General features: G+C 44.0%; 1 protein-coding gene across 1 annotated transcript in view; it reads right to left on the bottom strand.

The window, feature by feature from the left end:
- Positions 1-16837, bottom strand: part of SH3RF3 (SH3 domain containing ring finger 3) — a 793875-nt gene that overhangs the window by 52655 nt on the left and 724383 nt on the right. Inside the window, exon 8 of the mRNA XM_030201480.1 lies at positions 14596-14939. Within this exon, the coding sequence (XP_030057340.1) occupies positions 14596-14939 (344 nt within the window). The remainder of the gene's footprint in view (positions 1-14595; positions 14940-16837) is intronic.

Genomic DNA, 16837 nt, shown 5'->3' with positions numbered 1-16837 from the left:
TTCGAACTTAAGAATTTGGAAGCAGCAGCTTCTTTTTTAGATAAGTGCAATTTGGTAATGTTTTTGGTTCCAAAACTTTGTTTACTATATATGGATGCAATGACTAGTCTTTCAAATGTCAAAAAAGGTGATGATTAGAATGAGATGAGACTTCATTGACTTCTTTTGTCAACGGATACACAAACAGTCTCTCACTGCATACGAGTACAATATATTTAAAAATTTCTAGTTGAGGGGATATTTTTTTAATGAAATGATGGTGCCTGAGGTAAGTTTATTGAAATGTTCTAATATATAGCTGTGGTGTGCCATTATAAGATACCTTGGAAGAAACGTTTTAGGTTTTAAGTTAAAAAAAATCTATATTAATCTACAGAAATGAGCAAACCCTCACCTCCTAAAAAATAAAACAAAAAACAAACAAACAAACAATAAATAAATAAAATACACACCAAAACCCCAGCTTCTAAGATGGAAGGAAGTGATGTATTGTAAAAGCCATTTTTATTCACTTTTTAACAAAGCAAAACATAGCAAGCGGTGCAAACCATATAGAAGGGGAACAAAAACTGATAAAGAAATACCAAGCAAAGAAAATGTGCCTTACAATAATCTGCCCCTTTGTAAGGGGCCCCTAGGGTAAAGCCCATTTTCAGGCACCCACTTATTTTTAAAAACCAACAATGTAAGTGGCAGAAATTGGGCCTACTTTGCAGGCATGGACATTTACAATGAGAAATTCAGGGAGCTCTTATTAGTACCAAACAAATAAGGGAGTGGGGTACAATGAGACTTCAGAATGCTCTGAACACAGCTAGTTTCTTTCCAATAAGAAGAACACAGATATTTGAGTGGTGAGACTGCACCGTTTGCACCTTGCCACTAGCCATTGGACCTGAAGAAGACATAGGATTGAGGATCCTCATCAGTGAGAGAAGAACGGGAGATTAAGAAGGGTCTGCGATGTTGCAGTAGGGACACGTCTGGCAACTTACAGTCAATTTTTGTGTTTCTATGTACTAGAGCATCAATTGGGAACAAAATGAAAATGACATTTGCTGGAGCTCTGATAAAGAATAAATCTTTGAACTATCTCTCATAATCTAATGTAATGCTCAATGCAGGTTAATTTTATTAGAGTGAGCTTGTTCTACCATAATCAAGAACAAGATGCAGCAGGAAACTGAGCCAGAACATTTATTTAGTACATAGGGTTTTTCAGTTCATTATTACTTGAGACAGAATAGAATGCATTCTGTTATAGGATCGGTAATAACAGGAAATAAATAGAAAGTAACACACAGTACTCGAACCCTTAAAACAGAACAGTGTCATACAGTGGTCTTGCAGTATATTGCAGTCCACAGTATATTAAGTGTTAACAGATTGTTGTATCTCTCAACATTTTGTAAACTGGCTAAATTAAAACCGATGTTTATCCTTTGATGATTTCAGAGCAGTTCCACATAGCCTTGTACTGGCCACAGTTGACTACAGTAATGCTGTACTTTTGGTTTTACTGAAATAACATCTAGGAGCAAGCCAAACTCCAATTCTTTATAAGGTACATTGACTGCCTGCTCAAGAGAATCAAATTTAAGATTTTATTATTGATTCACAAATCTTTACAGAATCATGTCCTTTCTTATTTGACATCCATTTTGAACATATATAGACCTCTGAGAGCACTCTGCTCAGAAGGAACTCAAGTCCCACAGTCTATAAAACTCACTTTGAAGACACCAGAAATTGTACCTTTTCAATTGCATGGCTGGTTATGTGGAAACAGTTGCTGTTACACTAAGGCTACTGGCAGATAAATCTCTATTTAGAAAGCAGCCAGAAGCCTTAATTTTTGCAGAAGCCTTTAACATCTGAAAGATTCAACTGTTACTGATTTAATATAGTTTTTAAGACAAGCAAAAATATGGCACAGTATAGAAAATAGAAGACGCAACTATGGATGACAATCCAGCTCATTTTCGAAAGAGAAGGGCGCCCATTTTTCGGGAGATGAGCGCCCTTCTCTCAGGGGCGCCAGAATCGGCATAATCAAAAGCCGATTTTGGGCGTCCCCAACTGTTTTCCGTCGCCGGGACGGCTGAAGTTCCCAGGGGCATGTCGGAAGGGTAGCGAAGGCGGGACAAGGGCGTGCCGGGGCATGGTTAAGAGATGGGTGCCCTCGGCCGATAATGGAAAAAAGAAGGGCGTCCGTGGCAAAAATTTGGTCCCTTTTTTTTCAGGTCCAAGCCCCAAAAAAGTGCCCGAACTGACCAGATAACCACTGAAGGGAATCGGAGATCACCTCCCCTCCCCCAGTGGTCACTAACCCCCTCCCACCCTCAAAAAAACAACTTTCAAAACTTTTTTGCCAGCCTCAATGCAAGCCTCAAATGTCATATCCAGCTCCATGACAGCAGCATGCAGGTCCCTGGAGCAGTTTTAGTGGGTGCAGTGGACTTCAGGCAGGCGGACCCAGGCCCATCCCCCCCTACCTGTTCCACTTGTGTTGGAAAATGGGAGCCCTCCAAAACCCACCCGAAACCCACTGTACCCACATGTATGTGCCCCCCTTCACCCCTTAGGGCTATGGTAGTGGTGTATAGTTGTGGGGAGTGGGTTTTGGGGGGGTTTGGGGGGGCTTAGCACCCAAGGTAAGGGAGCTATGTACCTGGGAGCAATTTGTGAAGTCCACTGTAGTGCCCCATAGGGTGCCCGTTTGGTGTCCTGGCATGTGAGGGGGACCAGTGCACTACGAATCCTGGGCCCTCCCATGACCAAATGTGTTGGATTTATTTGTTTTTGAGATGGGCACCATCGGTTTCCATTATGGGGGAAAACCGAGGGCGCCCATCTCTAAATCCGGTGATCTCAGCATTTAGGCCGAGATTTGTGCACCCCCAACCGTATTATCAAAACGAAAGATGGACGCCCATCTCGTTTCGAAAATACACTTGGCCACACCCCTTCGTGGCGTTGTCCTCGAAGATGGGCGCCCTTAGAGATGGGCGTCCCTGATCGAAAATGCCCCTCAATGTATGTTAGGTAATATTTGATAATTTGTTAGTTGGCAGAGCCATGTTTGTCCATGTCAAATTGTATTTTAATGATTTTATAATTGAGATTTTATGTGTTTTGCTGTTAACTGCTTAGTATTAATAGGCTGTATATAAATGATAAAAATAAACAAATTTTGCATCACTGAATAACCCCTTTGCCAAGAGTAGTTTTAGCTCATTCATATGACAGTTGGTCTCACAATGGTGCTAATAATTTGAGAGATATTATAGCTGTATTTCGTATCTACAACTCACACTTCACAAGCATTGTTAGTAAACACAAAAAGTACTGACAGCTGGGAGCAGGCCCAAGAGAGATTTAAGGGAGAAGTTATCAGTGTTAAGATGGTTTATTTTACTGTTAACTCCAGTTACAGTCTTAGTAACTAGGTCCCATTGCATAAAATGGAACCTGTGCTAAAACAGCACCAGACAGTGGTAAAATAACCCATCTCAACGGTAGCCCAAGTTGATAACTACTCCCCTTAATACCAGCATTCCTGTTTTTTGTCAGGAAGAAGCCTGCTTCCAAGTGGTTGACATACTTATTTATACTTGCCAGACCTATTGAAGAATACATGTTTTTTAAAAAATCCTTTAAATAAACCATTCTTCTGTACAGACTAAAAACATCTACTCTGTGCAATCCTCTCATTCCAGAGATGCTCAGAGAGACAACACATCACATGGATAGCTGAAGAGTCCAAACAGAAATATGCGATTTGCTTTCCCTATGCACTTAGCATGCGATGCCAGGGGCTGAGGTATCCAATAAAAAGCTCTGAACAATAATGCATGAGATGTGTAAATACCAGGCACAGGAACATGTTTGTGATGTGTCTAACAGGCTTGGAATGCACACGGCCCCTGTGCTGGCTTTCATTATCTGCATATTTACACACAGACGTTGAATTATGTTACACATGTTTTTTTCAAGAGTCTGAGTTTTCACGTAGTAGTCCAGTGTAAAATCAGGTCATACTTTATCCCACTCCCTCCCTTTCTGTTTCACTTAATGAGGGAAATGGTCATTTTCTAAACAAAATAGCAATATTGATGAGGCTGTTAAAGCAGCAATAGCAGTGAAAATGTTTTTCATGATCAGGCTGGATTCCCCATCATTGTCCTACTTTCTGTTTCATGCAAGGACATTTTAGTATTTCAAAGCTCCTCCCACTTGGCAAACCAGCACTCGGCAAACCAGCACTCTTGGTGGCCCTAAAGGCAGGGCCGCTGAAAGGGGGGGGGGGGGGGGGGGGAATTCCCCGGGCTGCCCTCCAAGGAGAGCCCGGTTCCAGGCCTTCGGAGGGCTGTCACGCCAACAATCACCGCGGATATGGGTACAAAACTTTTTACCACAAAGCAGGAACAGTAGAAAGTTTTGTTCTTGCAGTAAACTTTCTTCCCTTCCCGTCTTCTTCCTCCCTGCAGGTCTCACCTACATGATCCTACAACCAGCAGTGACCTTCCTTCAGCTGCATCCTGCCCTCCCTGTTTAGCGTCCACCTACCCTCCTCTCCTCCTTCCTGTACACATTAATTGATTTGATTTGCTTACTTTATTTTTTGTCTATTAGATTGTAAGCTCTTTGAGGAGGGACTGTCTTTCTTCTATGTTTGTGCAGCGCTGCGTACGCCTTGTAGCGCTATAGAAATGCTAAACAGTAGTAGTAGTAGTAGGGTGGGACGCAGCAGCAGAAGGCCTTGGAGTCGGAGAAGGCCTCTGATTGTTAATTGCTGCCTGTTGCAGGAACCTGTAGATGAGACCAGTGGGGAGGAGGAAGGGAGGAGAGAAAAGTGGCAGTGGCCGGGGGGGGGGGGGGGGGGGGGGGGGGGGGGGGAGTAGTGGCAGGAGTGGTGGTGGTGGGGCAGGGCCCAAAGATTTTATGCCCCAGGCCCAGTTTTGTCTCTCAGCAGCCCTTCCTAAAGGAGGTGTGCCCCCCTTGGATAATACAACCAGCCAGCTAGGATACCTTTCCTGGCATGGTCTCATGTTAGTGACTTGTGTTAGAGCTCCAGAACTCCTGCTGCTAGAATGCATACTATTCTGCTTGTTGTAATTCTATGAGTCCACTTATGTGCCTAGAAGACTAGAATGATAAGGGAAATGCATTTCATATACCGCCTTTCTATGGTACAACCAAAGTGTTTTGCTTATTATATACAGGTACGTTTCTCTGTCCCTAGTGGGTGCACAATCTAAGCTTTTGTACTTAGGGCAATGGGGGGTTAGGAGACTTGCCCAGGATCACAAGGAGCTGCAGTGGGAATTGTATCTGGTCCACCTGGATCTTAGTCCATTGCAGTAACCATTAGGCTACTCTTCCACTACCACACCACTATTTATGTGCCTTTCTGCTACCTACCATTAAGTGGCTCCTTATAGAATTATCCCTACAGGAAGCAATTTTAAGCAGTCTGAAACAGATGTAAACGTACGCAGGCACCGCATGTACTTTTCAGCTAATTTTCAAAAAATAACATCTGGGCAGTTTCTCTCTGTGTGCAATTGAAGGAGGGTGTGGGTGTGGGCTTGTGGGTGTGAACTAGTGTGCACTCTGTTTTACTCACCCACCCTAAACATGCTCCTAGGAAAACCCGACAAGTATAGAGGTTGTGAATCCTGAGTGTACTTTTGGCAGGGCCGAGGTGGGCAATTTTCAGCAAGGCCAGTTTGCACAAGTAAATGGCTTTGAAAATCACCTTCAATTATGATAAGCTCATAGGGGAAGGGATTCTTTGTGCTTGCAGCAAGTACATATGGGGCATATTAAATTAAAAATGTAGGCAGATAAAGACTTTCATGGCCTATCTAGTCTGCCCATCCATGCCATCTACTCTTCCTATCCTATGTACTTGTCCCAAGCTCTCTTGAGTTCAGATACTGTTTTTGTCTCCACTACTTCCACCTTCTACCAACTGGCAAGGGGAAAAAGTGACAGGGACCAAAGGGAGGGAGAGGATGGAAGGAGAAAGGAGACAGAGGCTGGAACCAGGAAGGGAGGGAGGAGAAAGGGGAGGGGTGCTGGAACCGGGAAGGTGGAAGGAAAGGGGACAGGTGCTGGAAATGGGAGGGGGAGGAAAGGGGGCAGACGCTGAATCTGTGAGATGGATAGGGAAAGAGAGGTGCTGGAACCAAGGGATAGTGAGATCAAATGAAGGAGGTGCTTCTCTACTGGAGGGAGGGACAGATAGGAAGAAGTGCTGGACCAAGAAGATGGAGAGGGGGAGGTACTGGACCAGTTGAGGGGGGAGTAGGGGGAGAGAGAGACTGAGAGTGGAGGAGAGGAAGAGAGGGGAGAAAGACACTGGACCCAAGAAGGAGATATATATGGGTGGGGGGGGGGGGGGGGGAAGAAACAAGGTGAAGGAGAGAGATATTGTTATGCTGTTAACAAAATTGTAAGTTTGATGTTAAACTCTACCTGCTGTACACTGCATTGGGTGAACCTCTTCATAAAGGTGGTTATTAAATCTCAATAAATAAATTATTGGCCCCTGGGTAGAGATTAGGAGATAGGGGCTGTGAGGTGTGGGAGGAAGGGAAAAGAGAGAGGAGGGACAGGAAGATAGAGAAGACATACTGGGCATGGAGGGAACATAGGGAAAGAGACACAAGAACAATGCTGGACAGAGAGGAAATAGGAACACACAGGGACAATATTGAACATGGGGGTGGGGGGATACTGATCACAGAGGAAGGTATATAGACTGCAGGACAGGTCAAGATAGGGGCGTAGAGGAGAGATGCTGAAAATAGAGGATAAGGACACTGGAAGGGCAGATATTGAACATGGAGGGAAAGAGGGATAGAGACAGGGATACAGAGGAGAAATGCTGGACAAGACAGATAGGGATGCATAGGGAAGATGGTGGAGAGAAAAGAAAAGTCAAATGGACAGAGACCCTGCATAGAAAGGAAAAAATCAGAAAAGAGACACTGGGACCAATACAAATATAAAAATAAATGCTCGGACAACAGAGGTAGAAAAAACTATTTTATTCTGAATGTATTAATTGGAATATATCAGCTTTTGAAAATGCACATCTCTGGTATTTTGCATTTCAATTTCTATCTATTATTGTTGTGTGCAGAGTCAGACTTCCTAAGGTTTGCAATTCAGTTTCTTGCCTTCATACCTCTATTACTGATGTGTAGTCCCTTGTTTCATATTTGTTGAAGGTCTATTTGGGTTTTGTGTGTCTAACTAAGGCAGTGAGTCTCAAACTTTTTACTAAGGCAGAATCCCTAAAATATTTTTTCATACACCGGATCCTCAATTTATATCAACATATATATGTTTGTACAAACAGTTTCTACAATCTAATATCTTAAGGAACCTCTGAAGAGAGTTTGAGGATCCCTAGGGTTCCGTGGAACCCAGTTAGGGAATCACTGAAATAAGGTGTGGTACTCTACTAACATGTAGTGCCTGTGTAGAAATCTTGTTGTAGTTGTGTTTGTTTTGTGTTTGTTCTAATAGTTAGTGTGTATTGGTGTTTTAGGGCATGGTACCGTGTTTCCCCGAAAATAAGACACTGTCTTATATTAATTTTTGCTCCCCAAGACCCGCTAGGTCTTATTTTCAGGGGAGGCCTTATTTTTCGGGGAAACATCGGGTCGCCCCCCCCCCACCTGAGGTCGCCCCCCCCACCCTCGATCACCGGCTCCCCGTGCCCACAGTCGCTCCCGGAACTAACCTCTTAAACGCTTCCTTTCACCATTCATCTTCGCACTCGCAGCAAGCAGGGCAGGCCACTCCTTCCTTCCGTGTCCCACCCTCGCCTGACGTAACGTAACTGCTTGCTGCGAGTGCGAAGATAAATGGTGAAAGGAAGCGTTTAAGAGCTTAGTTCCGGGAGCGACTGAGTGCGGGGGGAGCCGGCGATCTCGGGGGGGAGCCGGCGATCTCGGGTGGGGGGTGACCCCGATGTTTCCCCGAAAAATAAGGCCTCCCCTGCTAGGTCTTATTTTCAGGGGAGGCCTTATAGTGCTGGGGAGGAGTCCGCTGTCTTGGTACATGTGGGTACCAATGACATAGGAAAATGTGGGAGAGAGGTTCTGGAAGCAAAATTTAGGCTCTTAGGTAGAAAGCTGAAATCCAGATCCTCCAGGGTAGCATTTTCTGAAATGCTACCTGTGCCACGCGCAGGGCCCAAGAGACAGGCAGAGCTCCAGAGTCTCAATGCGTGGATGAGACGATGGTGCAGGGAGGAGGGCTTTAGATTTGTTAGGAACTGGGCAACATTCTGGGGAAGGGGGAGCCTATTCCGAAAGGATGGGCTCCATCTTAACCAGAGTGGGACCAGGCTGCTGGCATCGGCGTTTAAGAAGGAGATAGAGCAGCTTTTAAACTAGAAATGGGGGGAAGGCCGACAGTCGCTCAAAAGAGCATGGTTCGGGATAAGGTATCTTTCAAAGATATCACCATAACAGGGAAGATAGAGTATCCTGATAGTGAGGTTGCAAAAGAGATTGTAGTAGATCGGGTATCTTTAAATAACAATAAAAATCAGACAAAAGATTGCCAGTTAATACAGTCAAGTACTAAGCATGATGTACTTAGGAACAACAAACATAGTTTGAAATGTCTATATGCGAATGCCAGGAGCCTAAGAAATAAGATGGGGGAGTTAGAATATATTGCACTAAATGAAAAATTAGATATAATAGGCATCTCTGAGACCTGGTGGAAGGAGGATAACCAGTGGGACACTGTCATACCGGGGTACAAATTATATCGTAGTGATAGGGTGAATCGGATTGGTGGAGGGGTAGCATTGTATATTAACGAGAGCCTTGAATCAAATAGATTGAAAATTCTGCAGGAAGCAAAACACTCCTTGGAATCACTGTGGATTGAAATTCCATGTGCAAAGGGGAAAAGGATAGTGATAGGAGTGTACTACCGTCCGCCTGGCCAGGACGAACAGACGGATGCGGAAATGTTAAAGGAAATCAGGGACGCAAACAAACTGGGCAACACAATAATAATGGGGGATTTCAATTACCCGCATATAGACTGGGTTAATGTAACATCTGTACACTTAAGGGACATAAGATTTCTTGATGAAATCAAGGACAGCTTCATGGAACAGCTAGTTCAGGAGCCGACAAGAGAAGGAAAAATACTAGACTTAGTCCTTAGTGGTGCTCATGATCTAGTGCAGGGGGTAACGATACGAGGGCCGCTTGATAACAGTGATCATAATATGATCGGTTTTGATATTGGCATTGAAGGAAGTGAAACTAGGAAATCAAGTACGCTAGCGTTTAACTATAGAAAAGGTGATTACGACAAAATGAGAAAAATGGTGAAAAAAAGACTGAAAGGAGCAGCTCGCAGAGTAAAAAACTTGCATCAGGCGTGGATGCTGTTTAAAAACACCATCCTGGAGGTTCAGGACAAATATATTCCACGTATTAGAAAAAAGGGAAAAAAGACTAAACGTCAGCCGGCGTGGCTAAACAGTAAGATAAAGGAAATCATTAGAGCCAAAAAACAATCCTTCAGAAAGTGGAGAAGAGAACCAACTGAAAGTAACAGGACAGATCATAAGGAATGCCAAGCCAAATGCAAAGCGGAGATAAGGAGGGCAAAAAAGGACTTTGAGAAGAAATTAGCGTTGGAAGCAAAAATACATAGTAAAAACTTTTTTAGATACATTAAAAGCAGGAAACCGGCCAAAGAGTCGGTTGGGCCGCTGGACGAAAATGGTGTTAAAGGGGCGATCAAGGAGGACAAAGCCGTAGCGGAGAAATTAAATGAATTCTTTGCTTCGGTCTTCACCGAGGAGGATTTGGGGGGGACACCGGTGCCGGAAAGAATATTTGAAGCGGGGGAGTCGGAGAAACTAAACAAATTCTCTGTAACCTTGGAGGATGTAATGGGTCAGTTCAGCAAGCTGAAGAGTAGTAAATCACCGGGACCTGATGGTATTCATCCCAGAGTATTAATAGAACTAAAAAATGAACTTGCGGAGCTACTGTTAGAAATATGCAATCTGTCCCTAAAATCGAGTGTAATACCGGAAGACTGGAGGGTAGCCAATGTTACTCCGATTTTTAAGAAAGGTGCCAGAGGAGATCCGGGAAATTATAGACCGGTGAGTCTGACGTCGGTGCGGGCAAGATGGTGGAGGCTATTATTAAGAATAAAATTGCAGAGCATATACAAAACATGGACTGATGAGACAAAGTCAGCACGGATTTAGTGAAGGGAAGTCTTGCCTCACCAATCTAATGCATTTTTTTGAGGGGGTAAGCAAACATGTGGACAATGGGGAGCCGGTTGATATTGTATATCTGGATTTTCAGAAGGCGTTTGACAAAGTGCCGCACGAAAGACTCCTGAAGAAATTGCAGAGTCATGGAATCGGAGGTAGGGTATTATTATGGATTAAGAACTGGTTGAAAGATAGGAAGCAGAGAGTAGGATTGCGTGGCCAGTATTCTCAGTGGAGGAGGGTAGTTAGTGGGGTCCCGCAGGGGTCTGTGCTGGGTCCGTTGCTTTTTAATGTATTTATAAATGACCTAGAGATGGGAATAACTAGTGAGGTAATTAAATTCGCCGATGACACAAAATTATTCAGGGTCGTCAAGTCGCAGGAGGAATGTGAACGATTACAGGAGGACCTTGCGAGACTGGGAGAATGGGCGTGCAAGTGGCAGATGAAGTTCAATGTTGACAAGTGCAAAGTGATGCATGTGGGTAAGAGGAACCCGAATTATAGCTACGTCTTGCAAGGTTCCACGTTAGGAGTTACGGATCAAGAAAGGGATCTGGGTGTCGTCGTCGATGATACGCTGAAACCTTCTGCTCAGTGTGCTGCTGCGGCTAGGAAAGCGAATAGAATGTTGGGTGTTATTAGGAAGGGTATGGAGTCCAGGTGTGCGGATGTTATAATGCCGTTGTATCGCTCCATGGTGCGACCGCACCTGGAGTATTGTGTTCAGTACTGGTCTCCGTATCTCAAAAAAGATATAGTAGAATTGGAAAAGGTACAGCGAAGGGCGACGAAAATGATAGTGGGGATGGGACGACTTTCCTATGAAGAGAGGCTGAGAAGGCTAGGGCTTTTCAGCTTGGAGAAGAGACGGCTGAGGGGAGATATGATAGAAGTGTATAAAATAATGAGTGGAATGGATCGGGTGGATGTGAAGCGACTGTTCACGCTATCCAAAAATACTAGGACTAGAGGGCATGAGTTGAAGCTACAGTGTGGTAAATTTAAAACGAATCCGAGAAAATTTTTCTTCACCCAACGTGTAATTAGACTCTGGAATTCATTGCCGGAGAACGTGGTACGGGCGGTTAGCTTGACGGAGTTTAAAAAGGGGTTAGATAGATTCCTAAAGGACAAGTCCATAGACCGCTATTAAATGGACTTGGAAAAATTCCGCATTTTTAGGTATAACTTGTCTGGAATGTTTTTACGTTTGGGGAGCGTGCCAGGTGCCCTTGACCTGGATTGGCCACTGTCGGTGACAGGATGCTGGGCTAGATGGACCTTTGGTCTTTCCCAGTATGGCACTACTTATGTACTTATGTACTTAAATTGCAGCAAGACTTCTACTAGGTCTTATTTTCGGAGGATGTCCTATTTTCGGGGAAACACGGATATTTACAGTGCTGCCATTTCATAGGTAAGGTTGTCACTTTTTGAGTCTTGGGAGCTAGTGCTGTTAAGGTATGGTAAGGTTCTGAATGTGTTTTTACACAAGTTTCTGCATAGTGTTTTGTAGTGGAGGGATTATGTGTTGGCCTTACTGAGGTGACACCAAAACTTTAATTTAATTTTAGTTTGTCGTGACATCAGGCAGGGTTTTAGAAAATGTTGCAGAATCTGTTGTGTGTTGAGGTAGTTGTCTTTATAGTAGACACGTGTGTGATCAAGTTTAAATCATGAGATACTGCCAGATGAGGGTTCTTTAAATACAGCTAAATTGTTTCCATAGGTTTGTATGTGGTTTAGTATTAAGTGTTTGAGATAATTGAGTTTGAAATATATTACATGTCATTCATGAATGCAATCTCCAGCATTGTGGTGGCAAATCTCCAGCATCGGGATGAGCCACCTCTGTAATTGAGGAACTGAGCAGTGCTGCAGAAGGTGATCAGGAAGGAGGGGGAAATGGTGGAGAAAAGGTGGATTTACCATCCTTTGCTGCTTGCCACCTGGGTCATGTCAGCTCTGAGATTAGGAACTTCAGAAAAACAGGGGTGTGGGGGTACAAAGGACAGAAGCATGTTAGAGTATGCAACATGCCGCCCCCCCCCCCCAAATTTACAGGACATAGGAAAAGTAGACCACAGTCACTATCAGGTATTAGTGTTAGACTTTTAGACATACATATAACTTTATAAAGCCACAGAATCAGATAGTTAAAATGAAAAACAAACCATTTTCTTTCATATTGTGCTGCTCTTTATTCTCTGCTTTCATCTTCTTGTTTCTCCTTCTCCTCTCAGACTCTCCTCCTTTCTACAGCTCTTTTTTCTCTCTTCGACATCACGTCTCATTTCTTTTCTTTTTTCTCTACTTCTTCCAACCCTCATGTTACACATTTCATTCTTTATTCCTAACTTCTTCCTTCCATTCCTTCTCATTTCCACCCAGTCATTTTTCTCTTACCTGCGTCCCCAAAGTTATCTTCCCTTCTCCCCTCCCCCAGCCTTCCCTCTCTGCTTCTCCAATGATCCCTCTGGCTCTCTCTCCTCAAGCGCCTCCCCCATCCTCCCCCCTTTCTGCCCCATTTGCCCTTTTCACTCCCCTCCTCACCTCTTCATTCTGGTGTTTCCTAAATCATTCTCTCTCTCTATTCTCTCCCCCTGCCTGCCCTTTCCCCTCTCCCCCTTATAACCACCCTCTGAATCTCTCTCCTTTTTTCTTCTGCCCTGTGCTTCCATTTCTGTCTTCTATACTTCCCCACTGCCCCTCCCCATTTGTTGAGGCTCCCCCCTCCCCTCTGTCTCTCAGCAGCACACAGCAGCAAACTCTGTAGTTGTTTTACAAGGCCACTGTAATAAAAGCCAGCAGGAGGGAACAATTGCAAAATGCATGGGTTCTCCTGGGAACCCTCCTAGCAGTTAGGGAGTGTTGCAAAATGAATGGCTACATGGGCATTAAAGCAGAAAGGATAAGCTTAATAGGAGAAGCACTGCAGCTTATTAAACATTTTCATCTTCAATGAGTACGGCTGACAGAGGGAAGAGAAAAGAGTCCTTGAGTTAGCAGTTATAACTTTTATTCATTTTCCTTTTCCAAGGATAAAGACTTTACCTTGCTCCCTAAGCTCCTTTTCTCTAATAAAATCACAGCACTGAAGTGGCTAATGCAGAGTACTGACAGAGGTGTTCATACAAAGCGAGTAAAACAACTTCAAAATTCAAAAGACTGAATCCCCAAAATAAACAGTTATGTTGAAAAGCGGGACTTACTATGGCTTTATAATTGGGTATAGATAGATTTGAACACAAAGCCGGTCATTTATTAACCCTGTTAAAATGTCTATTATTTAATGTACAGTCTTTTGCATAAATGTGTGAATCACCAGAGTGATTTAAAACACTGATTATACTTTTGAGTTTAGGTGGCTGTTGTTTTTCTGGGGCTGATGCAAAAAGCCTAGCCGCACAGTTACCGCGGGTTGTGCGCAAACGTTAATGGCCAATCAATGCAGAGAGGAACTGAATGTGGATGTTAATCGTGAAGAAGACCTGTCCTCACACTGCCTTAAAATGTATGGTAATGAGGCCATTAACTATTCCAGGGAATGCAAAGAAAGAAACAGTGGCTTTTGCTGCATGGACAATGCAAGAAATTTTTGGCCAGGTCCAGGGCAGCATAGAAGGGTTAGTGGAGAAGACTTAACTGCCAGTTTTGTATTTTTTTTTGCAATTAGTTTAAAAAACAAATGGGAGGTAACACAGCTTGAGCGCATGTTGGAACAAAAATGAGAGTGTCAGCCACAATGGCGTCTGTTTTTCTGCTCATAAATATCAGCCTTACAAAGAGTTTACATTGTAGAAATTTTTGTGAGGTTGAACAGGCACTGATGTGTGTTGACACTTTCATTTCTGTTCCAAGACGGGCACAAAAAGTCACACTTACCACAAAACCTTTGTGCACAGCATGCGGCAGACTCCCCCCGATTTGCATGCAAGTTCTGCACGCATAAAATTTGCCTACAATTAGCTTGCTGCATGCCATGGTATTACGCTTGCGGTAGAAGCAGACATCTGCCTGTGGCTCTACTTTCTGCATCAGTCTCTCTGTGCACTGATGCTCTTCACTGCCCCCCCCCCCCCCCCCCCCCCACACACACCCAATGCTGTAGTATCTGCTCTGTAACATGAGTTATCAAAAGTATGGAAGTAAAAAAACAGAACTGGTGTGTCTCTTGCGAGTTCTGATGTCAAATGAGCCAAAATACCAAAGAAGCAGGAAATAAAACAGATCGGAGGAGAGACCCCCGTAGTCAGGCATTCTGAGAAATAAGAGATTCCTTCATAAAGGACACTAAATGTTCTTACCTTCTCATTCTTCCGCTCTTCTGTTTTACCAGCTGCGTTTGTTGGGCTGGAAGTTGCCAAGCTGCTGATAGGTCCATTTAACACTTCCCCATTTAAATTGGCCGCATTAACGTTTGGAGGAGTAATGGCTGCCGCTGCTGAAGTCAAGGGGATAGGTGACCTGGTACAATGTGGTGGCCCGGGGGCACCTTGCGTAGTGATGGCGACAGCCTGATGGAGGTGCTGCGGTGATACCATGGAATGTGGTCGGATTACGTTAGCTGGGAGGCGAGATGGAGAGCTCTGGGTTCTTATTGGTGAAACTGTTGCTGTGGGTCTCTCCTGCGCCTGAATGGAAGAGTGTGCTAGAAAACAGAGAACATCAAAAGGAGGTTAATACGTCATCACGATACAAACTGCATTTACAAAATAATTGACTTAATTAACCTAGGGGTAAAACAGCCTGAAATAATCCATCCTGAAAACATCTGTCACAACTCAACTATGGTCTATGTACTCTTAATTGCTGTCTTTTAAATACACAGTTTTCCCTGACAGGGTGTTATAGATAAAGACCTAAGAACAGGTGTTAATTATCCATCAATTCTCTAGAATGCTTTCCCTTTCTAGTACGGAAATCATCATTCTAGTGGAGACTTCAGTCTCATTCTTAGAGATGCTTCAGTGATTTTGCAACCTGGTTTTCCCCATCTTCTTGACGGATCAACCAACCCTTTTCCATTCTATCCACAAACATGATAATGGCAGCTGTTTTTCTGTGCCAAGCAAGGTATTGATTTGATACTGAAGTCAACGGATGCCAAGATCTAAAAAAAATAGCAGCATGATTCATTCATGCCCTAGAATAGTAGAAGTGACGCAGGAATCCAACTCTGCATTCAGGTTAGTATTACAATCAGGGCTGGCCTTAGACATGCAGGGGCCATGGGCAGAAACTGGGGAGGTGACCCTAAACCCCATTTTCAGACTATGTTTCCTTCAGCTTGAGGTAAGTATGTAGCCCACTGTGACATGGGCACCCAGGGCAGTTGCCCTGATTGTCATCCCCTAACGCCGGCCCTGATTACAATGGTTTATTCTGAGCCTGGGTGTTTCATCTGCTACACCATGACCTTATGGTGTATGACATTTCACATTCTTTTATTGTACAGAAGATGATACCGGCAGTCCACCTGTCTTCCATATGGAGCTGCCTATCATGCCATCACCAGTATTATTCAGTTTGTGGTGTTCTCCCATTGCCTTTGTCCTTTAAGCATGTCCCCACGCTTGAAGGGCTGGCCCTCAAGAGTGTACATTGTGCTCCTGCATACTGTACTGGGGTGAGCAGGGTGTCAAATTCAGGGCTGATTTACTGTCTGCTGAATCTTCAGTGCAAGTCTTATAAGCCAGCACATGCTTACAGGCTCTGTGGTGACCTCACCCCCATTCCTTCACAAGTTTCCTTTTATCATGGAAACCTATGCAGGGGATGGCTACTGCAGGGCTGTGCGCACCTGCTGCCTTTTATATCCTGATGCTAGGAAAAAACCATGCTATAGCCATGAAGGAATAGACTGAGACTGCTGGGAAATTCTATCCCAGTGTTTGTCAATATTTTGTGGCGATGACTTCATGATCACGGCCAAATAAAATTGTAAATCCCGCCCCCCCCCCAACACGGAGATACAAATAATGATATTACTGTAGACAGCTCGCCACAAACATGGGTTTTGTTAACTCATTTTTTTTTGGGGGGGGGGAGGGTTCCTGACTCACAGTTAGTGAAATTCTGTTCTATCCTTCTGGTTACTGAAGAGCACCCCCCCCCCCACACACACAGCAAAGGTAACAGAAGGACTTGAAAGCTGGATGAGTGCCACAGGGGAGGGGGAAGAGACAGAGGATGTGAAGGTATCTGCCTGGTGGTGGGGAGAAAAAGGAGAGATATGGAGTGTTTGCCTGTAGAGGAAAAAATAGGGAGAGGTGGGAGTATGTGAATTGGCAGAACTGGAGGTTTGGGTGGGAGTTCTGAACATCTTCAGTGTGGATGGTATTGGTATATCAAGGTGTTATTTGTCAAGAACTATTCATGTTGAAAATGAGACTGAAGTTAGGCTGGATTTAGTGGTAAATTCCTTTCATCTCTCAGGATTTCTCACAGGATATTACTGAGAGAGCCACTGAAGAGGTGCTGTAGAGCGGACCTACTGAGGGGAAGAAAAATTCACTGGTGTATCTTACCTGTTGGAAATTGCATTCA

Source organism: Microcaecilia unicolor, chromosome 4 (assembly GCF_901765095.1).
Source record: "Microcaecilia unicolor chromosome 4, aMicUni1.1, whole genome shotgun sequence".
Taxonomy (NCBI): Eukaryota; Metazoa; Chordata; class Amphibia; order Gymnophiona; family Siphonopidae; genus Microcaecilia; species Microcaecilia unicolor.
Note: the sequence above shows the minus strand (reverse complement) of the source record. Positions and strands in the feature narration are given on the sequence as shown.